Source organism: Dipteris shenzhenensis, chromosome 20 (assembly GCF_047967505.1).
Source record: "Dipteris shenzhenensis isolate YYH24624 ecotype China chromosome 20, Dip_SZ_1.0, whole genome shotgun sequence".
In the NCBI taxonomy this organism is placed as follows: domain Eukaryota; kingdom Viridiplantae; phylum Streptophyta; class Polypodiopsida; order Gleicheniales; family Dipteridaceae; genus Dipteris; species Dipteris shenzhenensis.
In genome coordinates, this window is record NC_141615.1 from 45785353 (window position 1) to 45812731 (window position 27379).

General features: G+C 42.9%; 1 protein-coding gene across 1 annotated transcript; it reads left to right on the forward strand.

Annotated features, from left to right (window-relative positions):
- On the forward strand, window positions 1–26909 carry LOC147889734 (3,9-dihydroxypterocarpan 6A-monooxygenase-like). Its single transcript, XM_087391307.1, has 4 exons — window positions 1–71; window positions 290–484; window positions 25396–26209; window positions 26295–26909. The coding sequence occupies exons 1-4, from the start codon at window positions 1–3 to the stop codon at window positions 26907–26909; spliced, it is 1695 nt and encodes a 564-aa protein (XP_087247433.1).
- Window positions 26910–27379: the final 470 nt, after the last annotated feature.

Consider the following 27379-nt stretch of genomic DNA (forward strand, 5'->3'; position numbering starts at 1 on the left):
ATGACAGGCACGGAACCCAAGTGGAGCGATATCAAGGGACCGTGCACTTTGGAGAGTCTGTGGAGCAAGAGGTGTGAGAATCCAGCTCGGAACAAGTGTAAGTGGCCAATGATGGGCAATGCGAGAGGCCCGGGGGGCAATCGACGACGGGACGTCCTGAACAGCAAGACGGAAACAATGAGGCAGACAATGAAGCTGAGGAGGGAAAGGAGCAAAAAAGCTGGGGTGGCAGAGATGTGGAAGCTCCCATACGACAAACTCATGATGATCACAGTGGGGATGGAAACAGGTGGTCTAAGAATCAAAATTACGAGGATGACAAGAATACAGCTGTGATAGAAACTAGACGAGAGGTGTCTTCTTATGCTCGTTCAGCACTCAGGGAGGCCACCATCGAAGCCGTAGAGAAGTTTGCAAGTGAGCTTCATGGAGATCCTTGTCACAAAGCTCATCTTGTTCTAAGCTTGCTTCGCCAACCCATAGGGTGTGACTATGGGCTTATGTCATGGAGGGGAAAAAGGAGGGAAATAAGGGGCTTATGAAAAAGGAGGAAAATAAGCGGAATAATTATAAGGAGGGAAATAAAAGTTGCTATCCTATTTCTTATGCATTTCCCACCCTAAGGGGCTTATGTCATGGAGGTGACTAAGGGGCTTATGTCATGGAGGTGACTAAGGGGCGAAAGAAATAGGATTGGAATGAGAAAAGGTGGTACCATGCATATTTCTATCCTATTCCCATCCCACCATGTGCTAACAGAAAAAGAACTGAGGTGGAAGAGGACACATGGCATCATTTCATGTGTTTAGGAGGTGGGGACCACATGGGGACAAGGACACTTGTCATCCTCCCATGTTTTGGAATCCCTAAAAAAGGGGAACCCATTCTGTCATGGAGGGGAAAATAGGCGACTATAACTAGAAAATAAAAAATAGTGGACCCATTACCTCACGTTGTTCTCCATGAGATTTCTTGTGTATGCCCCACATTGGAAAAGCCTCGTCTCAAAAGAGAACAAAACGTTGGAGATGGATATTATATTGGATTATTCCCTCCATGTAAGATAGGCCCATGTGGGGGGGTGTAGATAGTCAAAGAATGCAAAACACTATATTGGAAAATTTGAGAATCTCCCAAGTCCCACTTTCAAGTAAAGGGTTAAGATTTGACCATGTGGCGAAAACTTGAACCCTTATTTCAAAGTGGGACTTGGGAGGATTCACTAATATGGTGTTTAGGATAGATTCCACTTTCAAGTAATGGGTTCAGATTTGACCATGTGGCCAAATCTTAGCCACATTGGGAAGTCCCAAACTATTTGGAAATTCCCAAATTCCCTAATATAGTGTTGCAAGCTAAATAATGGGGAAAGTAGGATGAGGTAGCAAGACTTCTTGTGCCAACCCTCCACTTGTCCTTCTAGATGTTTGAACGAATTATAAAATTGGGAGGAGACCAAGGGAGTATCTTAGACTTGGGATATGGGGTTTGATTTATGTGAAAAAATGAGGCAAAGGGTTGTTGCACACAATTGAGAGTGCGTACCCACCTAGCCCACATGGGAGACTCTTCCACACACACCATGCATGTGGGAGGATGCATTTATTGGGAGAGACCCCTTCTCTTGGCTATAAAAGGAGGGGGCTATTCCTTGATTGGATAGGCTCATTCTTGTAAAGCCACCTAGCTAGTATTTTGATTTCCCCCCCCCCCATCCTTCCTTTCAAAAAAAGCATGATTCTCTTTCCTTGATGTCTCCATCTCTACGTTCCACCTCCCATCATGTACATGCTCCTCTTCCCCCTCTCCCTTCCACCTTGTGGCATAGTCCCTCTCTTCATTCCCACCCCTCTTAATCCTTTTTCCCCACCTATGTTAATGCTTCTTCCCTCACATTCCCTTTTCCATTATGGCTCTTGAGCGTCGCCATGCCTCACGTCTAGCATTATGCCTTAATTTCTTTTCTAGATAATAGCAGTGGTGTGGCTGCTGGGATCGAAGTCTCCACGGCTAGTGGCATAAAATTCATGACTCCTACGGTTGGGTGTAGTTCTGCAATATCTTTTATGTGCAGTTCTCCGCTTCAGTGCTTCCAATCTGCATCCGCGCCATCTTACGTGCGGCGCCGACCACAAAACTTCTCTGCTTCTGTGCCTCCAATCTATGTGTCTTTGGCTCATGGTTCTTTGTCTCTACGGCTACAAAACCTCTGTTTCTGTACCTCCAATCTATGTGTGGTTCCTGCGCATCTTTTGGATTCCAGCACACGCATGCACGCTATCTTTTGTGCAGCGCCATGCATCTTCTGGTTGACCGTGCCTGCAAAACCGCTCCTGCGCATCTTCTGTGCGGCGCCATGCAAAACTGCTCTTACGCATCTGCAACAGACCTCGCGTCCCTCCCTTTACCTTCTCCTTCTCTTCTCTTCTCTTCTCTTCTCCTCTCCTCCTCTCTTTTTATTAAGGAGTGGGAATGGAACCCAAGACCTCCCCATTCACAAAAGGAAGACTTACCAATGGACCAACAAATAGGAAGCGATGAAAGTGTAATGATATTTCTTATATGGTGAAATCTCATGAACTGTAACTCTCTAATTGTAGGGAGTTTCCTCTTGTTGTAAAAAGCAAAAGGACTTCATTTCATGTTCTATATTCATATCTCATACTAGATCGCAGATTCTGAACTTTTTCAAGTTCACTCCTTGGATGCACGCCACACGAGGAGGGTGGATATTTATGTCACTTCTCGATGAGTTCAAGGATTTGGTGCTTGGTCCTCCGCTCATTACGGCTACCAATTGGCGAGATCTATTTCTTGATCTTCATATCGATCTTCAACATCTGATTGTACAATCCATTGCTCAAGGAGACGATGGGTGGGATTATACACCGTGGATGATTCAAGGTGAAGAACTAGTGATACACTGGGAGGACTTTGATTTCAATTCTACTCATTGTGCAGTGATCGAGCTACTTGCTGCATCAGAGGTAATTAAAAGGGTGACATTCTTCGAAGGGTGGGATGTTTCCCAAGCTTGGGGGGAGATTTGGTGCATTTGCTTATTAATTCCTGTGGATAAGCTTATCTTGAATGATTTCTTCTTGATCTCACTACAAAGGTTTCTAGGGCTCGGCTATGGTTGGCAATGTTTCGACCAAGGAATCCCTTTGTACCTAATCAACCCTTTGTGCCTCATTTTGAGCTTCAAGTTGTAATTGTTTTTGGTCTAAAGATAAACTATTAACAAAGGATTGCAAGTTTATTTGGTGCTGAACGTCTTGCTCAAGTATTGAATTCTCCCCACCCTCTCCTTCTACCTATCTTGGAATACCGAGAAACTTGGGATGTCTAGATTTTAGTCTTGGTGTGATGACATCTTGGCTCCTCCAATTTGACGGCGCATACAAACCTTTGACCAAGGCTATTGGTGTGGGTGTGAAGCTCACTTCACCAGGGGGTGAGGTGTATTGTTATAGCAAGTTTGCACCAGCAAGTACTTGCAACCAAGCTAAGTACTCAGCACTCATTTTTTGGCTACAAAAGGCACAAGAACATCGCATTAAGTATTTTTATAGTGTTATGTAATGGCGTCTGATGCTCTTTCACAGATAATCACTGAAAAGCTTGACAAGAACAACTTCCAAGCATGGAAGTTTAGAATGACGAATTTCCTTAAGGGAAAAGGCTATTGGGAGCTCATTACCGGAGCTGAACAAGAACCGGTTATTCCTAATGTTCCCAATCAACAGGAGTTGCAGGCATTTAAAGGATGGCATGAGAGAGCCAGAAAAGTTATGTAATGGCTGTGTATTAGTATTTTAGATTCTATGATTGTGTATAAAGGGTAGAGGATGATGATCCCTCTTGGTGGCAGCATTGAGCTTCTTATAGTCGATGCAGACCCGCCACTTGTTGTTTTTCTTTGGGATGACTACCACTGGTGAAACCCATTCAGTATTGTGAACCGGAACAATAAACCCAGCCTCTACAAGCTTCTGCAACTCTGAGCGCAAAGCGTCGGTCTGCAGGGGCCCTAATCTCCGATACTTCTGAGCCACAGGCTTTGCATCAAGCTTCAGCTCTTTCTTGTGCTCTATGGCAGTCACATGGCGAAGGTGGTGGTAGCTAGTTGCAAAGAGGTCAGGGAAATCTTTGAACATGTCAAGAAACTCATCTTTCTCACCTGGAGTGAGGTCTGGAGAAAGCATTGATTCGAGCTGTTGAGGACTAGCTGTTATCTTTTTTGCAGGTGGCAGGGTCGGAGACATCCCCATCATGTAAACTTCCTCCTCTGAGAATTCCTCCCCCCCGTCTGATTCTTCCATGGACTCAGACACTGAAGATGAGATAGTATCACTGTCATGCTCCTTTTCTTCTTCTGGTTCCATGGCACCAGGTTGCACTGGGATCTTCTCCTTCAAAGCACCAAAAGACATGTGTCCTGTCTTCCAATAGCTGACTGCATCACTCTTTCTCAACCATGGTCTCCCGAGTATGGCTGGGTAACTTCTGCCTGTATCTTCAATGTCCACTACATAGAAATTGACAGTGGTGGTCAACCCATTGACAGTGATGGGCAAATCCTCAATGACTCCCATGGTGGCGAGTCGTCGACCATCTGCTACCTTGATTCGAGTGGAGGAACGCCTTGTACATTTCAAATTCAATTTCTTCATGATGCGGGGCACCATGATATTACATGCAGCTCCCCCATCAACACACACATTTTTGACACGGCAATTATCTATGATGACATCTACTGTGTGTGGGTGCCGATCAATTTCTTCAAAGATAGAAGATACCTCTCGTACCTTTCCCTTTTTCTTGCTCTTCCTTGTTGAGAGACCTTGCTGCAGCTCACGTCTCACCTTAGGGCTTAATGCTATTGGTTGAGGGAGTGTGATGCTCAAAGATCGATGAGCAAGGTCCTGAACTACCGAATAGTCCTCTTGCCCTAAGCCGATGGAAAAATCCGAGGGTGACCACTTACTCCTGCGAGATCTTTTAGTCTTCTCTGTTGGTGGGTCGGCCATCTCAGCATCTGAGGGCTCTGAGAAGGACACCTTCTTCCTGGGGCGGCCCGGTCCACGGTTTGGAGAGGGGTCCGAGGTAGCACGAGTTCTTTTCCCGAGATCAAGGATCTCCACATCAGAATCCTCCGTGCCCGACTCTCTTAGAAGATTCACCCTTGGAATATTGGGGCATTCTGTGCGATAATGACCCTTCTGGTGGCACTCGTAACATACAACATTAGCACGATCTCTTGGAGGGCGGTTGGCTTGATTTCTGATGCCCACCATCTCAAGCCTCAGGGCCTTGGCTAGGTCATTGACTCCAGGTTCTGTTGCAAGGGGGGGCCTCTTTAGTTGGAGGGGCCACGGGAGTAGAGAGGAGGGGAGCTCGTGGGCGAGGCTGGGGAAATCTTCGAGGCAGAGGGTGAGGATATCCACCTTGTTGAGGGTAAGCATCTAAGGGAGGACCATACATTTGAGGTGGAGGCGGTGGATACATCCCTAATGAGGGGTGGGGGTAGGCCCCTGAGTTAGACCCCCCAGGTTGTTGTTGCAGGAATGGAGGGGAATGCGGAGGGACAATCGTCTTCTTTGAAGCGGGGTCAGACTGAACTTTATCAAACTTTTGAGCAATCTCATGTGCTAGCACCATAGTTTCTGGATTCTCCCATTTAAGCTTGAGGCGGAATTCATCACTCGCTCCTGCTACAAGGTAGCCCAGCACATGCTGAGTCATTCCAGCTCGAAACCCGGCATTGTCCTCCTGTGTGGCAATCAAACGGTCCAGGAGCACGGCCGCTCGATCCACATATCGACGTGCCGTCTCACCTTCTGACTGCTTCAAATTTGCCACCTGCAGGTACACATTCTCCGGCTCCTCTTCTTTGCCGAAATACTTAATCATTGCTGCTGTCAACCTTGGCCAGCTTTGGCGAACATCTTCGGCTTGCTTCTCATACCACACTTGAGCCAAACCTTCTAGAAATGTGGGAAGAACCAATAGCCATCTGTCTTCAGTAAGAAAGTTGAGAGGAACACAACGGCGCTTGAAAGCCACAAGATACTCATTTGGATTTTCATCTACCCGTCCACAAAACACGGGAATGTCAGCCATGCTTGGAAGATGGAAAAGAGGGGCTTATCTATGGACGAACAATAGTAAGAGGAAGCTTGAACTGAAAATCGGGTGAAGATACATCCAAAAAGCACACATAGGCAGGGTAGGCTGTGACTGGAGTAGTGTGAAATATTACTCGAGAAGAATCTTCCGCATAGAATAGCACATAGACAATCTTAAAAGGACCAACCCTCATGATATCACATCGATCATTACAAGCGAGGGTTAGAGGCGCGGCGTTCCATGAGGTTGTTCATCAAGGCAAACAAGAATGCCATGACAAATGTCAACAGTTGGAGAGCTTGCACATCACCTTCAGCTTCTTCCAGTTCTTGTAGTCGCCATTCTATTTCTTCAAGGGGTGTGCGGTCTGGCATCCTTCTTTTGAGCAATGTCCTTGAGAACCCTCCTGATGATCTTCCGAAGTCGGTGAACTCGTATCAAGTATGCCCAACACTTAGTTTCATGATGACCACAACCTTTGCATTCCTTACAAATGATTACCCTCCTTCGTGGCTTGCGGCTTTGTTGGGGTGGTGCTTCCACTCGCGTCATGCGTGATTGAAGTACAAGCTTCACGTGCCAAGAAATCAGCAACAAGATTTCGAGCTCGAGGGATATGCTGAATTTTTACCTCATCAAATTGGTTGCAAAGTTCCAAGGCTTGTTGATGTCGTGGAACCAAGCCCTTGCTCCGCACCTTCCACCTTCCACTAACTTGTTCACACACTAGTTGAGAATCTCCTTGCACCTCCAATTGCTTGGCTTGATGTTCTTGTGCCTTTTGTAGCCCAAAAATGAGCGCCGAGTACTCAGCTTAATTGCACGTACTTGCAGGTGAAGACTTGCTGTAACAATACTCCTCACCACCCGGTGAAGTGAGCTTTACACCCAGGCCAGCCGCCTTGGTCGAAGGTTTGTAAGCTCCATCAAATTGAAGGATCCAAGATGTCATCACACCAGGACTAAAATTCGGACATCCCAAGTTTCTCGGTAGTCCAAGATAGGTAGGAGGAGAGGGTGGGGAGAATTCAACACTTGAGCCAAACGTTCAGCACCAAACAAACTTGCAATTCTTTGTTGATAGTTTATCTTAAGCCCAAAAAGAATTACAATTTGAAGCTCGAAATGAGACACAAAAGGCTGATTAGGTACAAATGGATTCCTTGGTCGAAACATTACCAACCATAGCCGAGGCCTAGAAACCTTTGTAATGAGATTGTAAATAAACCATTCAGGTCGAGCTTTTCCACAGGAATCAACAGGCAGATCCGCCAAATCTCTCCCCAAGCTTGGGGAACATCCCACCCTTCGATGAAGGACACCGTTTTAATTACCTCTGAAGCAGCAAGTAGTTCGATCACCGCACAATGAGTAGAAGCAAAGTCAAAATCCTCCCAGCGTATCAGTAGTTCTTCACCATGAATCATCCACGGTGTATCATTCCACCCGTCATCTCCATCAATGATGCACTGGACAATCAGCCGTTGAAGTTTGACATGAAGATCAAGGAAGACATCACGTGCATTGGTAGCCATAAGGTGCGGAGGAACAGGCACCAATTCCTTAAACGCGTCGAGAAGTGACATAAATGTCCACCCTTCTCGTAAGGCGTGCATCCGTGAAGTGAGCTTGGAGAAGTTCTGAATTGGCAAACTAGCAAGAGATGTGGATAGAGCACATAAAATGGAATATTTTTGCTTTTTACAGCAAGAGCAAACTCCTTACGGTTAGAGAGTTACAGCTCCCGCAATTTCAATATATGAACAAAAATCATTACATTTTTACCACTTCCAACTTGTTGGCCCAATGATAAGACTTTCTTTTGTGAAGAGGGAGGTCTTGGGTTCCAATCCTACTCTTTAATAAAAAGAGAGGAGAGGAGAGGAGAAGGAGAAGAGAAAGAGAAAGAGAAGAAGAACAAGAGAAGAGATAGGGGGGGCGCGGGATCTGCTGTTACTCTTTTGCAGGGGCTCAGAAAACAGACCGCGACCAGAGCAGCAGTCCAGAGAACTGTCGCGCAGAAAACAGTCCGCAACCAGAGAACTGTCGCGTAGAAAACAGTCCGCAACCAGAAACCGCGGCAGTCTGGGAGAAGAAGAAGAAGAGAAGAGATAGGGGGGGCGCGGGATCTGCTGTTACTCTTTTGCAGGGGCTCAGAAAATAGACCGCGACCAGAGCAGCAGTCCAGAGAACTGTCGCGCAGAAAACAGTCCGCAACCAGAGAACTGTCGCGCAAAAAACAGTCCGCAACCAGAAACCGCGGCAGTCCACAGAACTGTCGCGCAGAAAACTGTCTGCAACCAGAAGTCGCAGCAATCCACAGAACTGTCGCGCAGAAAACTGTCTGCAACCAGAAGTCGCAGCAGTCCACAGAACTGTCGCACAGGAGACGCACGAATCGAATGCACGCACAGTAGCTTAGAAAGAGCACGGATGGTATAGTTTTGTTAATGTAACCCGTACGAATAGAAGATTCACCACTAGCCGTGGAGATTCGAATCCCAGCAGCCACACCAAAAATTTTAGCCGGAAAAGTTTTTCGAGACCAGAGGCTAGAGGCTAAGTATGGCGACGCTCAAAGGCCATAGAGAAAAGGAGATCAAGAGGGCGAAGGGATGTCATAGGAGAGAGAAAGGAATTAGAAGTGGAGGGAAGGAAAGGGAGACTATGACACAAGGGGAAAGGGAGAGGGGGAAGAGAAGCATGTACATGATAGGAGGAGGAATGTTGAGATGTAGACATCAAGGGAAGAGAACCATACTTTATTTGAAAGAAGGGAAGAGAGGGAAATATCAAAATACTAGCTAGGTGGCTTTACAAGAATGAGCGTGTCTCATCAAGGAATAGCCCCTTCCTTTTATAGCCAAAAGAGGGGGTCTCTCCACATTAATGTATCCTCCCACATGCATGGTGTGTGTGGAAAAGTCTCCCATGTGGGCTAGGTGGTTACGCACTCTCAATTGTGTGCGACAACCCTTTGCCTCAATTTTCCACATAAATCAAGCCCCATATCTCAAGTCTATGATACTCCCTTGGTCTCTTTCCAATTTTATAATATGTTCAAACCTCTAGGAGGACAAGTGGAGGGTTGGCACAAGGAATCTTGCCACCTCATCCTACTTTCCCCATTATTTAACCAGCTCTCTTTGTCCTTCTATACCTCCCCCACATGGGCCTAACCCAAATGGAGGGAATAACTCAATATAATAGCCATTTCCACTTATTTTATATTGCTTCTCCCATGGACTTTGAGCCATATCTCACTAAATGCAGCCTAGGTGGAGGGGTGGCACATGGAGGAGCCATGCCACCTTGCATTTTATAATATTACTATTATGGATTATGTACAACACACCTTATGGGTCCTCTTACATGGAAGGGTGGCACATGGTCATGCCCTACCACCTCATCCTTGGGCCCTATGCACACCATATTTTATTATACTATTGCCACATATACAAACACACATACATATTAATGCCTTTTTCCTTAGACAATTTTATCCATAACAACACTGGTAGGGTGCCGCTTGGTATTGTTGAGGTCGAGGCGGGTTGTTGTGCATCTTGAAGATGTGACTATTTTCATCATGGCTGCCGACGATGTAGATATGGCACCACAACCTTGGCAGTGGATTTGCTTGTGCAGTGATCCTAGCTCTTAGGACTGGGCACTCATTTGCTATATGATTGGCCATGCAGTATGGACACCAGACATTTTCTCACCATGGATATGTCTGAGTTGGCGGTTGAGACAAGTGAAGTTTTTGTTCCATGGCTTGCATCATGTCTTCTTTCAGCTTCATGGTCATGGCCTCTAGGTGATCTTCATTTGATGTTTCGGTAGTGGACTTGGATTTTCCCTTTTTTGAGCACTTATCTCATGCACTAGATCTGCCATCATCACTACTAGTGTCAGAGTCGGTCATGCCATCCTCAATGTCAATGGCTGTCGCATGAGCAACACTGAACGTTTCATAGCTGTGCTAATCTTTTTCATATCCTTTCGGATTTTCTTTCTTAGTCCTGCAATGAACCAGGCCGTGAGGTACTTTGCATTGGGGTGTGGGTCACATTTGGTGATTGATCTTTTCATCTTACCCAGGTACATGCGTACATCTTCTCGACAGCCTTGTTCGATCTTGCTTAGTTGGAGAGCGGGATCATCTTGTAGCCTCTCCGTTTGAAAGCGCCTTTTAAATTTTGCTTGAAGTAGGTCCCATGTGGCTCACTCTTCCACTAGAAGGTTCAAGTACCATTCAGATGCTTCATCAGTTAAGGCCATGGGAAACCAAGCCACCTTGGTTTCATGGGGATTGATCGCCACCTGCTTGGCATGCGGCATCAAAATGCTGGAGGAATCGGGCTGGATCTCCCCTACCATTATATTTGGAAGTTCCATTTTTCCCAAGGGGCACCTGCCTTGAGTGTTATTATTTCTTCGATTAAAGAAATTGTCAAGCTCTGCATCGAGGTCGATATCCCCATCATTGTCACGACGACGTCCAGCCATGTTGTGGCGTCGAGGAGTTAAAGGGATTGATTGAATTTCAGGGGGAGATTTGGGGTAGAGGATTGTCGGGGGCGGTGGTTGCAGTGGAGTTGTATGTGGATTTGGTGAGCGTTGGAGTTGGACGCATTGGCTAAAGTGTAGCTGCATGCAAATTAGGCAGGAGTTGCAAAGGGTGCCTAAGATTGCCCTATGTGTGTAGGAAAATGTGCCGGTGCAAACGGATCGTCAATTGGAGATCACGACATAAAGATACAAGTGAATTTGGGCGAAACGAGGCCCGCACGGGGGTGCGAATGATCGAGTGCTAGGGATGCTAAAATGGTGTGCAATGAGCTGGAAAAATGCCCCATAGCGTGGTGTTTCCATGTGTAAATTTTGGTTCAAACGGGGTCCAGTTTGGGTCCCAAATGGGCGCAATACGAAGTGTTGAAGTAGGGGTAAAATTGGCCTTTGGGGGGGGTCTTCATCTTAAGGTTGGTGTGAATGGACTTTAAGTCCAACTGAGGGATTTGAACCAAGTTAATTCTAGTTAGTCTAACTAGTCTATAACCTCCTCAGTTACTATAATTCGGTAGTTAGTTTAACTAACCTAACTACTTTCATTAACTACAGTGAGTCACTAACTAAAGGTTAGTTAAACTAACCTAGCTATTAGTAACTAACCTAGGATAAACCTAACTAAGTTAAACTAACCTAACCTAAGTTAAACTAGCCTAACCTAAGTTAAACTAACTAGGGTTAGATATAGGGTTAGGTTAGGTTTTTTTTAATAAATAAATATATAATTTAAAATTTAAAAAAAATTCGAAGGGGGGGGGGCGTCACGCTGCGGTCAACGGGAGGGGGGTGGTGGCTGGAGGGCAATGGGGAGGGAGGTGTGGAGTGGAGGGGAGGGGAGGGGGGCTGGTGAGGGGAGGGTGGGAGGAGGTGGGTGGTGAGGGGTGGGGTGAGGCTGGCGCTACGGTGGCGAGGAGGAGGTGGCGTGGAAGCGGGGGCGAGCATCACCGCTGGCGGGGTGAGCGTTGCCTTACCGGTGGGCGCCGCTACCTTAGCCAGTAAGGGCTGAAGCCCTTGCTTAATAGGTTAGTTGTTAGGTATTTCGAGCGGTCGGCTAGGGGGGGTAGAGAGAGAGAGAGAGAGAGAGAGAGAAGAGGGAGGGGGAGGGAAAGAGAGAGAGAGAGGGGGAAAAGAGAGAGAGAGAGAGAGAGAGAGAGAGAGAGAGAGAGAGAGAGAGAGAGAAGAGGGAGGGGGAGGGAAAGAGAGAGAGAGGGGGGGAAAGAGAGAGAGAGAGAGAGAAGAGGGAGAGGGAGGGAAAGAGAGAGAGAGAGGGGGGGAAAAGAGAGAGAGAGAAGAGGGAGGGGGAGCGAAAGAGAGCGAGAGAGGGGGAAAAGAGAGAGAGAGAGAGAGAGAGAGAGAGAGAGAGAGAGAGAGAGAGAAGAGGGAGGGGGAGGGAAAGAGAGAGAGGGGGGGGAAGGGGTGGAGGAGATGGAAGGGGGGGTGTTGGAGGGTGGAGGGGGTGGTGGAGATGGAGGGGGGGAGGTGGAGATGGAGGAGGGAGGTGGGGGGGGGGAGGGGAGAAAGGGTGGTGGTGGAGGGAGAGGGGGGGGGGGGGAAGGGGTGGTGGAGATGGGAGGGGTGGAGGGAAGGGGGGGGGAACAATGGAGGGAGGGGGCGGGGGGGAAGGGGTGGTGGTGATGGAAGGGGGTGGTGGAGATGGAGGGGAGGGTGGTGGTGGAGATGGAGGAGGGGGGGGTGGGGGGGAATGGAGGGAGGGGGGGAAAAAAAAGGGGGGGGGGAGTGGAGGGGATGGTGGTGGAGGGGGGAATGGTGGAGGGGGAGGGGGAAAAAGAAAAAAGAAAAAACTTGACGGGTAGAAAACTTTGACGGAAATCCAAAGGGAGAAAGAGATCATCACCTGAACGCTCTCCAAATCTTTCCCGATATAATAGGATTGTTGAGGACCAATGGACGATGGGTGGATGGCTAGGTTATCACTGCGAGATGGGCTCGAAGTAACTCACCATGTGAGGATGGGAGTAGGGTGGTGGTCAATGGAGAGGGAGGAGTGTCTTGCATAGGGCTCAGAATGGGGAAGAGGATGGAGGCAAGATGTGAAAGAAAAAGTATGAGAGGGATGGGTGCTCTTTTATAGAGAAGGAGGGGGAGCTGTGGATTCAGTCAAACACATGTACACCTTTGAATTTGTCCAAGTTTGACTAGGGAGGTGGTTTTAATTTTTCTTTTGGGTTATGGCATTTAGAACCTTTAATCATTGATTGCCCATAACTTTTGGTGGTTGTGTCAGAATGTGCTTCCGTAAAGAGGAGAAATATTCAGAATTTCAAGCTCTACACTCTGACAACCATCACATGGTTTGATTTATTTCTTAAGGTGCTATTTTTCCAGAAAACATGCATTTTCCTAAACCGGTAACGAAGAGTTTCAGCTAGGATTTAAATTTAAAAAAACTTGAGTTGAAAAAATTTTAGCTCTCCTAACTCATGTTCGTGAAAGTTCGAAGTAGTTTGTTTTTTACACATACCTGTGTATGTTTACTCTTTACTTGAGACGCTAGTCTCCCCAGCAGCGGCACCAAATGTTCGCTCTTTCTCACGGCTTCCGTAGGAAGAGTAGGGTATTTTCAGTATGCAGGGTTTCAAGGCTTTTTGTCACCTACAGATATACCGGGGTTGTCATTTGTAGTATACACGTAGCTTAGGACCTCGAGTCGTATTCCGGTGAGAGACATAGGCTTAAGTGTGGTAAGCAAACATAGTGCATACATGTGTAAAAGGAACGTGTATCATCATGGTTGAGGTAATGAAGGCTTTCGTCTTCATTGGGGGTTGTAGGGTTTAGGAGCACTTTAAGGGTTAAAAGGAGGTTCCAGAGTTTAGAAGGAGGTTCCAAGGTTTAGAGAGAGATTTCAGGGTTTAGAAGAGATTCCAGGGTTAGAAGGAGGTCCAAGGTTTCGAGAGAGGTTCCAGAGTTTAGAAGGAGGTTCCAGAGTTTAGAAGAGGTTCCAAGGTTCAAGGTAGAGTACATGGTGGAGAACTCGTCTCCCTTGTAGATCATGGAGGTTAAGGTTTGAGGAACTAAGGGTTTGTTGGGGGAGCACAGGAGTGGGAGAGGAAGAAGGTAAGAGCATGGGGGAAAGAAGAGAGAGGAGGGAGGAGGAGGAGGAGGAGGAGGGAGGAGGAGAAGGGAGGGGGAGGGAGGAGGAGGGAGAAGGAGGAGGAAGAGGGAGGAGAAGGAGGGAGGAGGAGAGGGGAGGAGGAGGGAGGAGAAGGAGGAAGAGGGAGGAGGAGAAGGAAGGAGGAGGAGGGAGGAGGAGAGGGAGAGGATGGGTTACAAGGTTGGAGGAGAGGGGAGGAGGAGTTGCAAGGATAGGACATGCTTTTGGATGTGGAGTGCAAGGAAGCATGGAAACTTGAGACAATTGCTTGGAATACCAAAGTAGAACTCAACACAATGCCCCAAAGAGTTTGGGCTTCATTCCATTATGGGGTATTTATACAAGTTGGAGAGCTTCTCTCTCTACATGTAGGAATTGTAAGACATTCTCTCTCTACATATAGAACTCGTCTTTAAAAGGAGGTTCCAAGGTTTCAAGAGAGGTTCCAGAGTTTAGAAGGAGGTTCCAGAGTTTAGAAGAGGTTCCAAGGTTCAAGGTAGAGTACATGGTGGAGAACTCGTCTCCCTTGTAGATCATGGAGGTTAAGGTTTGAGGAACTAAGGGTTTGGGGGAGCACAGGAGTGGGAGAGGAAGAAGGTAAGAGCATGGGGGAAAGAAGAGAGAGGAGGGAGGAGGAGGAGGAGGAGGAGGGAGGAGGAGAAGGGAGGGGGAGGGAGGAGGAGGGAGAAGGAGGAGGAAGAGGGAGGAGAAGGAGGGAGGAGGAGGGAGGAGGAGGAGGAAGAGGGAGGAGGAGAAGGAAGGAGGAGGAGGGAGAGGAGAGGGAGAGGATGGGTTACAAGGTTGGAGGAGAGGGGAGGAGGAGTTGCAAGGTTAGGACATGCTTTTGAATGTGGAGTGCAAGGAAGCATGGAAACTTGAGACAATTGCTTGGAATACCAAAGTAGAACTCAACACAATGCCCCAAAGAGTTTGGGCTTCATTCTATTATGGGGTATTTATACAAGTTGGAGAGCTTCTCTCTCTACATGTAGGAATTGTAAGACATTCTCTCTCTACATATAGAACTTGTATATAGAAGTTGCATGTAGGAGTTGCAAGTTAAACTCGCATGTAGGAGTTGCATGTAGAACTCGCATGTAGGAGTTGCATGTAGGAGTTGCATGTAGAACTTGCATGTAGGAGTTGCATGTAAAACTCGCATGTAAGAGTTGCATGTAGGAATCGTATGTAGAACTTGCATCTAGAACATGCAAGTTGGATTTCTAAGAGGAATTATTTCTAGCCTTATGCAAGTACAAGCGGAGCTTTGCCACTACTCTACACACACATTCCGCACTACCTAAGTCCATGTTGGCACAGAGACAACATAAACTTTGGGTTGATTTTAGTACAAAAACTATCCATGGAAAACATACTAGATTTAGTGGGAAATAAAGGGATTTGAATCTTTGAGGAGTTAATGGAATCGCTTAGGTGATGTGCAAGAATACCTTTTAATCATAGATAATGGTATGTTATAGTCCTTGAAATTTACCTAAAATGGTAAAATGTTAGGCAAGCATCTAGAGAATTGCATGAACAATGCCAATTTTATCCCTCATGCAACGTTAAACAATATGATTAACTCGTGTAGGCCCTATATAGATTCTAGGTTGTGGATTTTGGCGTTTGTATAGATACTATTCATGACTTGGAGGAAAAAAAAGACAAATTCGAAATTTATTTTTATTATTTTATGTCTGGTTTTATGTCTAAAGTTTTTAGATAATATGTCACATTTGTTTTAGAGTCTATATTTATTGGTTTTGGGTAATATATAAAGGGGTGAAAGAGGCATTTTCACTTCCTTTTTGTTCTAGAAACGGTCATAGTTCTTTTCTTGCATCATATAAAGGTCAATTAACATTTGGAAGATAGGGAAATTTTAAGAGATAAATCATGATTAAAAGAGATTAATGCATAAAATAACACAATGCTATGATGGCAAGCAACCTACAAATTGATTTTTTTTTTTAGTCTTTTAATCTTACGTGTGTTGTTGGTCTTCTAATGTAATGAATGTTGAATTGTTGCGGGAAGAATATGAGATTTATGAGTTACTCCTTGGTGGGCCAATGTTCATAGCACATTTGGTTGAGATCACTCATTGGTGCACTACATTGCTCAAGCAAGTGGCCACATTGTGGCCTTCCACAAATTTTCACAAGGGCCTACTTAACTACTAAAGTGCATCAAAGTATTGACAAGATCCTTGTGATCCATTAAATGGATTCTCTTAATGCATTTGTGTTGAATTGGCAATGATGGGATAAACTCTATGTCTGGCTACAAAAAGGAGAGCCTTAGTGGTATTTGTTCTAGGAACCTACTTAGGGATTTCAAAAGAATCTATTTTTTATGTATTAGAGGTAGTACCGAAAAGATAAAATGTAGGAATAATCTTTGTGTTTTAATGGAGAAATTATAATACAAATATGTATTTTTTGTCACTTTCTCATGCTTGCAAGATACCACATGTCATAAGTGATTTTTTTCATTCATCTATGGTTAAATTTTGAATGTGTTGTTAATGCAATATAATGTAATGCCAATTTGAGTTGTAGAATATTAAATACACCACTTTCAAGTTTGTGGTGTACATAGGTGAACCTTTTGGTATGCAAGCCTATCCCTTTATCTTCATTTGTATCCAAAACAATAAATAATTAAAATAGCCATAACTTTTGCACTAGGTTTACATACAAAAAGGTTCACTATTTAGCCATAATAGAAAATTATAAAAAATAGATGTTTTTATTTCAAATCGTATTACAAAGAGACTTAATAGCCTATCTTTCTTCTTTTTAACTCTAATACATCGAGAATAGGGGTCTTTGTCCTCATGAACACTACTAAGGCTATGCTATATATAATTTGATCTCACATCTAATTTGTAATTTTAACCAATCTCATACTCAACATATTGGAATGGATCACATAGGCTCCCTTGGCTCAATAATGTGACTTCTCCATGCCTTCCTATTTCAAATGGATAGATTCTTCTATTTCTTTATAACAATGGTCCCTGTGCATAGATAATATGGTGTACACATGAAGAAACATAATTTTAGAAACATAATTCAAACAAATTTTAGAAACATAATTCAAACATATGATGTACACATGAAGAAACATAATTCAAACAAAAATTAAAATGGATTGCATGGACTCCCTTGGGTCACTAATGTGACTACTCCATGTCTTCCTATTTCAAATGGATATATTCCCCTATTTCTTTACAACAATGGTCCATGCGCATAGAGAATATGGTGTACACATGAAAAAACATAATGTTAGAAACAAAAATTCAAATAAATATTGTATTTCTCCCTTAAGTTTCATATTTCATCTAAGTGTAAAAGTATCTTCTACACTTGTATAATGCATCATGTGACTTATTCTTCTAGAATCAACTTCTAAGCATGAGCAAGTTGCTTTACAGAAAAATATGTTGGCAGTGGAACTAGAAATCTCTTATATTTTCCCAAAATATCAAACTATAGATTTGTTATACTATAAATTCACCTCGAGGGGTTCACCTCATAAAATTTTAGTGTACCACATGCATTCAAAAGGAGGGGTATTTTAATTTAACTTTTTGGAAAATTGTAACAGGTTTACAATAAGAGGAGGGGTTTTTTAATTCAACTTTAGAAAAAAAATCACTTAATTCATAAGTAAAGAGGGGTTTTTTTCTTGGGGGGAAAATTTTAGTTGAGGGGTTTTTTAAATACCCCTTGAATGCACATGATACATACGGTTTCTAGGTAGTGCACCCCTTGATAAATTCACATGGTAGGCAATAGAAATATCCTCAAATGGTGCCATAAATAGTCACAGAGTGTGGAGGGAATGTGGGAGGCCCTGATAGAAAGTGATGCCAGGATGAGGAAGGATGAGAAGGAGCATGTGTGAGAAGAAGGGAAGAGAAGCAAGAGGAGTAGCAGGCATGAGCATGATGTCAGAGAAGCAAGCATGAGAAGAAAGGTGGAGAAGCAAGAGGAAGAGAATGCATGAGGATGAGGGCAAAGGAGCATGCATGTGTAGGATGGAGGAGAAGGAAAACAAGGAGCAGGCATGAGCATGAGGGCAGAGGAGCACGCATGGTTATTAGGGAGGAGAAGGGAGGAGGAGCACCAAGAAATATCATCAAGGAGGGAGGAGATGTACATGTGGAAAGAGGGAGGAGCAGCAATGAGGAGCAAGCAAGAGGAAGAGAAAGCACACATGAGGGCAAGAGAGGAGGATGAGATACAGGAGACTATAGGAGGAGGAGGAGGCATGTGGAAAGAGGGAGGAGGAGGAGGCATGTGGGGTGAGGGAGGAGGAGGAGGATGAGGGGTAGGTGTGTGAAAGGGGGAGGAAGGTATTAGGAAAATTTTGGGCTCATTTTGGGGATTTGTAAGGGTATCACTTCATAATTCTCTCAAAAAGGTGGGCATGGATAATGTTTTGCAAATTAACTCAAAACTTGTCAAACTTGGCATATTTAGAACCTACTCTTTGAGATGTTTCCAATGGTATATACCATGATGGGGTTTGGACATGGGGATGGAGAGATAGAGGCAAGGTCACTTTCTTTTAAGAATCTTTCTATGTAACGTTGGAAGATTTCTAAAAGAAAGGAATCTTTCCTATATCTCTCATTGGACCATGTGACCAATTGGCAAAAAATTATCCATGTTCACCTTTTTGAGAGAATATTCTCAAGTGAAATTCTTACAAGGCTCTAAAATGAGCCCCAAATTTACAATGAGGGAGGAGGAGGATCATAGATGATTTTTTCATGTTAGTTTCATTAAGAAGAAAAAATTTTGTATTGGTGCTGAAAGTTTTTATGCCCTAATAAAAATAAAGGTTTGAAACATTCGCTAGGATTTGAAAGTTTTATGAGAAAAAAATTATAGTTTCACCAAGATTTACAAATTTTTCTTCAAATTTCAAATGAAAACATAACAAATTGTAATACATTCTATCAATGTTATGAAACTAAAAGAACTATCTTAAGAAAATTTCGCGAGGTATTTATATTAATATATAAGTAGAGCTTCGATAAAAACATCCCTGAGGATGAGCAATGTGTGAAGATAGAGAACGAGGAGAAATGGGATTTATAGAAGAGGAGGAGGAGGAAGGAGGGAGGGAGGGATGAGGGTGGTGGGAGGAGGGAGGGACAAGGGTCAAGGGAGGAGGGAGGGAGAGAGAGGGAATTCTAATTCAAATTGTGAAATTTTTGAATTTGGGAGAGGTGGCCTCCTCTTGAGTGTAAGAGGTGTCCGCCTCCTAGGTGTAAGAGGTGGGCGCAATTCTGTTTACCCACCTATGTAGGGGGGCTAGGACTCCCTTGGATCCCACAATAGGGCCCACATTAGATTTCTTAATCCATTCCTTATGAGGCTCTTTTGAGACCTCAATTCTGCACTCATTTGTTCATGCCTTATGGGTATACTTTGAAAATGCAAAAGAGAGTCTTACAAAAGGTTATAGAGTTGCATTCTTTGGCAAGAGTTAAATTTCTTTGGAGTTGCACTTCGTCTAAGTAAACTTGTATGAGTGAGGTTTTATGAGAGATTCAAGTTTAGCAATACACTGAAGGAGTGTTTAGTAGAGAAACTACCTTGGAAATTCATTCTATCTCTTCATTTTCATTCGGTAGTGTTTAATAGAATGCAATTTGTCAGCTATTTCTAGAGTGTTTAGGAGAATAAATTTAAATATTGTCTATTCAATTAAGTAAGAAAAATTAAAAAGCATGAAAAACCAAGGAAAAAACAATGACCCAAGAATTAAATACCGAGCTTCCATCAAACCATAGCCTATAATACCTCCTCTCCATAGAGTTTCCTTAGATTCACTTTTTGTGGCTCTCATCAAAGGTGTCGTCAATAAGAATCAATGATTCTTTCACTAAAAGGTAAAAAATCTACTAAGACTAAATATATATATTATCAGTAAATTTATACTTGTAAAAATTAAATTCAAAATTTAAGACTCTAAGTAATATAATTTATAACTTCTAACCTTGTATATGTGCTCAAATGGCCTTTTTTGTTTGATTGGGGTGGATAAATGATTATACTTCGACATTAGATGTGAAAGTTACATGACATATGTTGTCCAAGGCAGTTTCATCGGCGAAACTATCTTAGAAGTCTTCATACAAGTGGATTTCTTTGGAGAAACCCACTTGAAGAGGGATGATGAGAGTGTTTCTTCAAATTCCAAGGTGGTTTCACGATGAAACTACTTCCTTCAAACGAGTTTCTTTGGAGAAACCCCCCATGAAGAGGGGTTATGAGAGGTTTTCTTCCAGTATACTCCCCTATCAAATAGGATTTATGAGGGGATTTTTTATGAAAAAGCCACTCTACATGTGGGTTTTTTCAAAATCCTTTCCATCCCAATATCCACCATGCCTAACATCATTATCATTGTTTGATGAAGTTCTCCATCTTTGTTCCAAGAGCTATGGACACAATAAACATTCTCATTTGAAGTGAAAATGTTCTTTTTTTTGTAATTAACTATAAACATATAGTTTCTCTAAGAACCATGGTTTTAGTAACATACCCGTAACCATAATATGCCTTTTGTCGAAGTAGAAATGTGGAATTTATATCCTTCACTAGGATGCTTGGAGGTTTCTTCTCTGAAAAGGGCCACCCCCAATTTTTTGGATATGATATATGTGATGATTTTTTCTCTAACACTCAAGTCTCAATCATTTAAAGTTATTCTCGAAGGAATGTGAGCATTTGTAGATGCAGAATCAGCTAAGGCGATAGCTCCGGAGGCAATCCTTAATACTTCCATCCCTACTACATAAGTTGTAGGGCATAGCTTCAAAACTAGTCTTGTCTGACACTAAAGCAGTGCAATGCAGAGTTCTAAAAGACAAGTGTGGTGCACGTTCTCCATCACCTATATGTTTGTTGAGGGAAGGGTATACTAATCAACAAAATAGGAAAGGTCATCAAAAAAACATCACTCAAAGGCTTCACATGTTTCTAGTTTGTTGTGGTCCCAAATGAAGAAGCAAAGATCCAGTTCACACTTATTGGAGGCTCAAAGGAAGGCTCAAATGACGAATCAAAATAAAAACGTTAAACTCTACCAAATTTTTGCCAAATTTTCCACAGCCCTATGCCTCTTTCTAGACTTCCTTTGAGCCACCTTTCAAGGTAAAATATAACTATATTTCATGTACTCAATATGTTTATTTCGTGTACTCAATATGTTTATTTCGTGTGCTCTTTTTTCATTATATGAAGTGTCTCATGCTGATGTTGTTTTGTAATTATATTAAATGTCTCACGAGAAGCATGTACTACTCATGATGCTTATCTTAGTATGATTTGTAATCGAGCAAAATGTCTAAAATGCATCAACAGTATGCATCAATATTGTTTATTTCATGACATTTTCAAATTACAATAAATATCTCAATAATGTTTATATAAGTCCTATCTCAAAGAACTTTATTTCATATCTTCAACTCCACAAAAAAAATTTTCTCTCATTCGGTTCTTCCTTCTACTCTTCCATCTTCCATCTCACCCTCATCTCACCTTATATAGTTGTGTACCTTCATTTCTTATCTCTTAACCTTGTGAAAGTGCTTGCTTTCTTCTCTCATCATTGTTTCAAAAGCACTTCCTTTCTCTCACCCTCACTTTCTCTTTCCTAAATTGTCTCACTTATTTCTTGGACTTTCTTGTTTTTTTCATCTCACTCATTTCTCGTGTCATTGAGTGAAATCCTATTATAGTTGTAATACATTTTCTCTGTATTATTTCTCATCTTTTTTGGTAAAAAATGGATCTTTTAGCCATAACATCTCAAGTGGAGCAAGCAATAAGCTCTAATTTTGATTGGATTTCTGAGCACCAAAGACATTGAGAGGAGCCAAAGGGAGAATGAGAACCATTGACACAAGATGAGAAAGGAGATTTTTCTCTGCATAAGTGACAACGAAGGAGGAGCTCAAGATAGTAAGATCAGAAAGCAAACTAGAACTACAAAGTTATTTTCAACTAGAAAGAGCTTATAAAGTTAGATGTCCTATAGAAGCATTTGTTATGGGCTCTATCTTGCAAAAAAAGCACAAGTCATTAAGAATAGAAAAAATTCTTTGCAAGAAATAAACTCCAATTCCTTGGTCCTCTTATATCATTATAAAAATATTGAAGAACAAGAGAATCAAGAAGCAAAGTAGTCCATCACTGCTTCTCAGTTAGAGAGTACTAATAGGCATGTGTTTTAAAACTATTGAAAGGTGTTTGTTAATTCCATAAGTACTTGAGATTTCAATGTTTCTTTTGAAGTAATGAAAAAATATGTTTTTAGAAATTTACCTGCAATTTTTGTAATGTAACTTGCAATTCCATCTTTGTATTATAAGTAGTTTAATAATTTAACTTGAAGATTTTGTAATGCCATAACTCTTTCTATATTTTTCCCTGAAATTCTTAAAGAAATGTCATTAACTCTTTTTATAATCTCACTTGTAATTTTGAAAACAAACCTTTAAAATTTTATTTAAAATCAATTTTTTTGTTTTTAGAGGAGTTTTTTCGATTAATTGGACTAGTTATTTCACTGTGATTTGTTTTTGGAGACCAAACCAGTTCAGAGTTAATAAAATGAGATATTTTTAATTATACTAGTCACATAGCACACTAATACTCTTGAAGAATGTCACCTTATGTCATTCATACATACCCACACATACATCACTTATGACTTAGTCATATTTTGCTCACCTTTATGATATGAAAGCTAAAGGCTCATTGATTTTTTGCATATGATGTAAACTCCCAAGAATGTGGATAAATGAATTCGTATGCCTAGTTAGGACTTTGTCATAGAAGATGTAGGCCCTCTAGAAACTATGACAAAAGACACCCTAGTAAGGAATTTGTCATGTAAGATGTAACTTCTCAAGAAAATGTGATAAATGGCATCCATCCAATGGCGAATACAAAAGGCACTACAAGGCACAGGCCGTTTTTCGACGGAAATACCGACCTTTTTTACACTAAAAAGTTTTTTTTTGACGAGCGGAAAGGTCAGTATTTACGTCGCTATTAGTGTCGAAAAAGAACGGTCACTATATAAGCATCACTATATAGCAACTCTGGTAAACGTCACTATATAGCAACACTGGTAAGGGTCGCTATATAGCGACGCTTAACAGAAACAAAAAAAAAACATTAGTGGGGCTAAACAGGGCCATAGCAAGCCCTGTTTTGCCCCACTAATGTTTTTTTTATTGTGTAGTAGTGAGGAAAAGGTGCATAGTTCAAGAAAGGATCATGGATGGAACTAGGATAGGTTTTTACTAGGATGGGAGGCTATTTTCTCGCTATTTTGAACTTGTTTTTCCTTTGTGGACCATAGCCTCAAGGTTAGAGGGGATCTATTCTAAGAACAGTCAAAGGATAGGAATACCATGGGAATGTGGTAATTGGTTTATAACCATAAGCTGATTTTTTTATAGTAGTGCAACCAAGAAAAGTGTGTGCCGATTGGAGCACTTTCTTGACTATCGAGGCTAGAACAGAGCAAGGTGGCCATGCATGTCAAGTAGTAGACCACACATGTGACAAAGCCATGTACGGTAGCGAGTGAAATAGTGTGGGTGGAACTAGATAGCGTAGGAGATGTGTCTATTATTGTGCATCAGGTACAGAACATGTATAGGACAACTACTTATTCGTATAAAATTTGTTGCTATGTAGGCATAATGAATTTGTTAAAAATTTTGCTAGATGATTGAATGTATGGATCTCAAGGGTTTCACATGGGAAAATCATATTTTTTATAGAACACATTTATAGAGGTGTATCATAAAAACACTTCAAAAAAAATTTACAAATTTCTTTAGAAAAAAAAGGCCTTTTAATCATGTAATATTCACAACATATGACATAAGAGAATTCTCACATCAATGGTTCTCCATGGTGTTGGGAAGAGCACTGGTCACCATCAAGTACCTCAAGAATTGAATGGCTAACCCTAGCCAATGTTTGTCCATATGTGACTCCTACATTAGATGCTAAGGATGTTATATCATGGAGGAGAAAAAGAGGAAAAATGAGAATGGCTTTTTGGTTGACATTTTCCTTGGACATTTTGCACGTTTTTCACTTCAGGTTCATGACATAACAATGTGGTAGAAAAAATGAGAGAAGACTAGAAATTAGTAGTAGACTAGAATTGTCACATCAATGGTGCCTTGGTGTATACGGAATAGCACTTTGAGGGCTAGAGCATGGAGTGCTATTTCTCGAGTATTTCCCATGGTTCTCCCATTTTCCCATGATGCATTTTGAGAACATTTTCAAAATACCTACTTCCCTCTTTTTTGTTCCATGACACTGCAAGAGCCATAACATATGACCATTAGTCTTACAATGTAGGGACACTTAATTTTGTAGAATGTGTGGTGACCCAGTAGCCATCATCAAGGGCCCCCATAACATAAGATATTAGTCCTAGTGTGTTGCTATGCCACATACATTTAATTTAATTGCTACAGATTTCAGTGTGTAAATGGATGGGTGACCATCGTCCATCATCAAGCACCTCAAGATAGGTAATCCTACTAGACATCTGACCTTATATGACTCCTACGTGGGTTGCTAAGCAAGTAACTAGGTCATCGGTCATAGATGTTCCATAATCACACTAATTCTCGATAATGGGCTAATTGGATGGCTAATCCTAGCATACATTTTATCTTACACGTGAGGAGCTAAGCCACGTTTTGTTCTCTTTTAAGACGAGGCTTTTCCAATGTGGGGCGCACACAAGAAATCTCATGGAGAACAATGTGAGGTAATGGGTCCGCTTTTTTTTATTTTCTAGTTATAGTCGCCTATTTTCCCTCCATGACAGAATGGGTTCCCCTTTTTTAGGGATTCCAAAACATGGGAGGATGAAATGATGCCATGTGTCCTCTTCCACCTTAGTTCTTTTTTTGTTAGCACATGGTGGGATGGGAATAGGATAGAAATATGCATGGTACCACCTTTTCTCATTCCAATCCTATTTCTTTCGCCCCTTAGTCACCTCCATGACATAAGCCCCTTAGTCACCTCCATGACATAAGCCCCTTAGGGTGGGAAATGCATAAGAAATAGGATAGCAACATTTATTTCCCTCCTTATTCCGCTTATTTTCCTCTTTTTTCATAAGCCCCTTATTTCCCTCCTTTTTCCCCTCCATGACATAAGCCCATAGTCACACCCTATGGGTTGGCGAAGCAAGCTTAGAACAAGATGAGCTTTGTGAAGGATCTCCATGAAGCTCACTTGCAAACTTCTCTACGGCTTCGATGGTGGCCCCCCCGAGTCCTGAACGAGCATAAGAAGACACCTCTCGTCTAGTTTCTATCACAGCTGTATTCTTGTCATCCTCGTAATTTTGATTCTTAGAGCACCTGTTTCCATGCCCACTATGATCATCATGAGTTTGTCGTATGGGAGCTTCCACATCTCTGCCACCCCAGCTTCTTTTCTCCTTTCCCTCCTCAGCTTCATTGTCTGCCTCATTGTTTCCGTCTTGCTGTTCAGGACGTCGCGTCGTCGATTGCCCCCCGGGCCTCTCGCATTGCCCATCATTGGCCACTTACACTTGTTCCGAGCTGGATTCTCACACCTCTTGCTCCACAGACTCTCCAAAGTGCACGGTCCCTTGATATCGCTCCACTTGGGTTCCGTGCCTGTCATTGTCGCGTCTACACCTGCCCTAGCCCGAGAAATACTACAAACGCATGACCACGCGTTCGCTTCTCGACCGCGAACGTCGGCGGCTGTCTACACTCTGTTCGATCGTTCGAGCATTGGTGTTGCTCCCAACGGCTCGTACTGGCGCCTGATGCGCCAACTTCTTGTTACGGATTTCTTTAGTAAAAAGAGGCTTGAAGCTTTCCGGCCCATAAGAGAAGGGGAAATGGCTGCTCTTCTACACGCCATCTGGAAAGATAGCAACAAGGGAGAAGCAGTACCGCTACGTTCAAGAGTAAGATCTGCAGTTTATAACGTCATCTCCACAATGGTAATAGGGAAGAGCTTCTCCGAGATTTCCTCCACAAACGCTGACGTTGCCGATCTGTTGAGTAAAATATTTGCTTTTGCTGGCGTGTTCAATATTGGCGACTTTATACCATGCTTGCAATGGATGGATTTGCAAGGCCATGTGAGACGCATGAAGATAGCGGGGGAACGCTTGAGGACCGCCTTCCAAGGGATTATTGATGATCGCCGTCGATCGATGAAGGACCCTACATATAATCCTAAGGGCTTATTAGACGTTCTATTGTCTATCTCACAGGAAAGCAAGTTAGACATGCCGATTAGTGACGACAATATCACGGGGGTCGTGACGGTACTAAAATACTAACTTCTCGTTGTATTCTTCTTAATTAGGAGAGGCAGATGAACGCTTGCTAACTCATGCCGTGTCTCTTCAGGGTGTTTTCGGGGGCGGAACAGATACAACGATAGTCACAGTTGAATGGGGACTTGCCGAGGTGTTACGAAACCCAGCAATCATGAAGAAGCTCCGATATGAAATCGAATCTACAGTGGGAAATGCACGTCTCCTTCGAGAGTCCGACGTTGCTCAACTACCTTACCTGCGAGCAGTGGTGAAAGAGACACTGAGATTGCACCCACCTGCACCGTTAGCAGGAGTCCATGAGTCCACAAGGCCTTGTGTGGTAGATGGGTATCATATACCGGCAAAAACACTCGCGTATGTCAACGTATGGGCAATAGGCAGGGACCCGAGTGTATGGGAGAAACCACTGGAATTCTGGCCGGAGAGATTCCTGGATAGCGACATAGAAGTTCGAGGCCAGCATTTTGAGCTGCTGCCTTTTAGCTCAGGAAGAAGGGGGTGTCCAGGGTGGATGTTGGGGCTGATGAACGTGCAGCTGATGGTGGGAATTCTGGTGCAGGCTTTCGAGTGGTCGCATATAGATAGCATTGACATGTCGGAGGGGCGTGGGCAATTGGTTCCCATGTCCAAACCTCTGCTTGCCTGGGCAACTGCCAGGTTGCCTGCGCATCTCTACACTATATAGCAGCAGGTGCTCAAATACACCCATAGCAGCAGCTTGCCTCTGCATCCCTATGCTATATAGAAGCGCCTCCAATACAGGAAATTCATGCATATTAATACAAGGAACGATTTTATCGTCTTTATCTACAGAATTTTATTTCTGATATACGCCAGATAGTGCTACCTAAGATATGTGAGTTTTTATATGGAGGATGACTTGGGAAGTTTCTCAGATAAGAAATGTGAGCTTTTGTGTGGATAATGAAGTCCAATCTAGGTTTCTTGTATAGCGCAATCTCTTTTTCGATATAGTAATTGTAATTATCTATCTAGGAAATGGAATGTTTGTCTAGGAAACAAGAAATAATATTGTGCTATCTGGGTAGGGAAAGTCTGTAAATTAAAAAATTAGCATTTAAGAAAAACAAACCAAGTTATTTACTCTCTTTAACATAAATAACAAGCTTGTATATATTTAATCTTTTAACCACG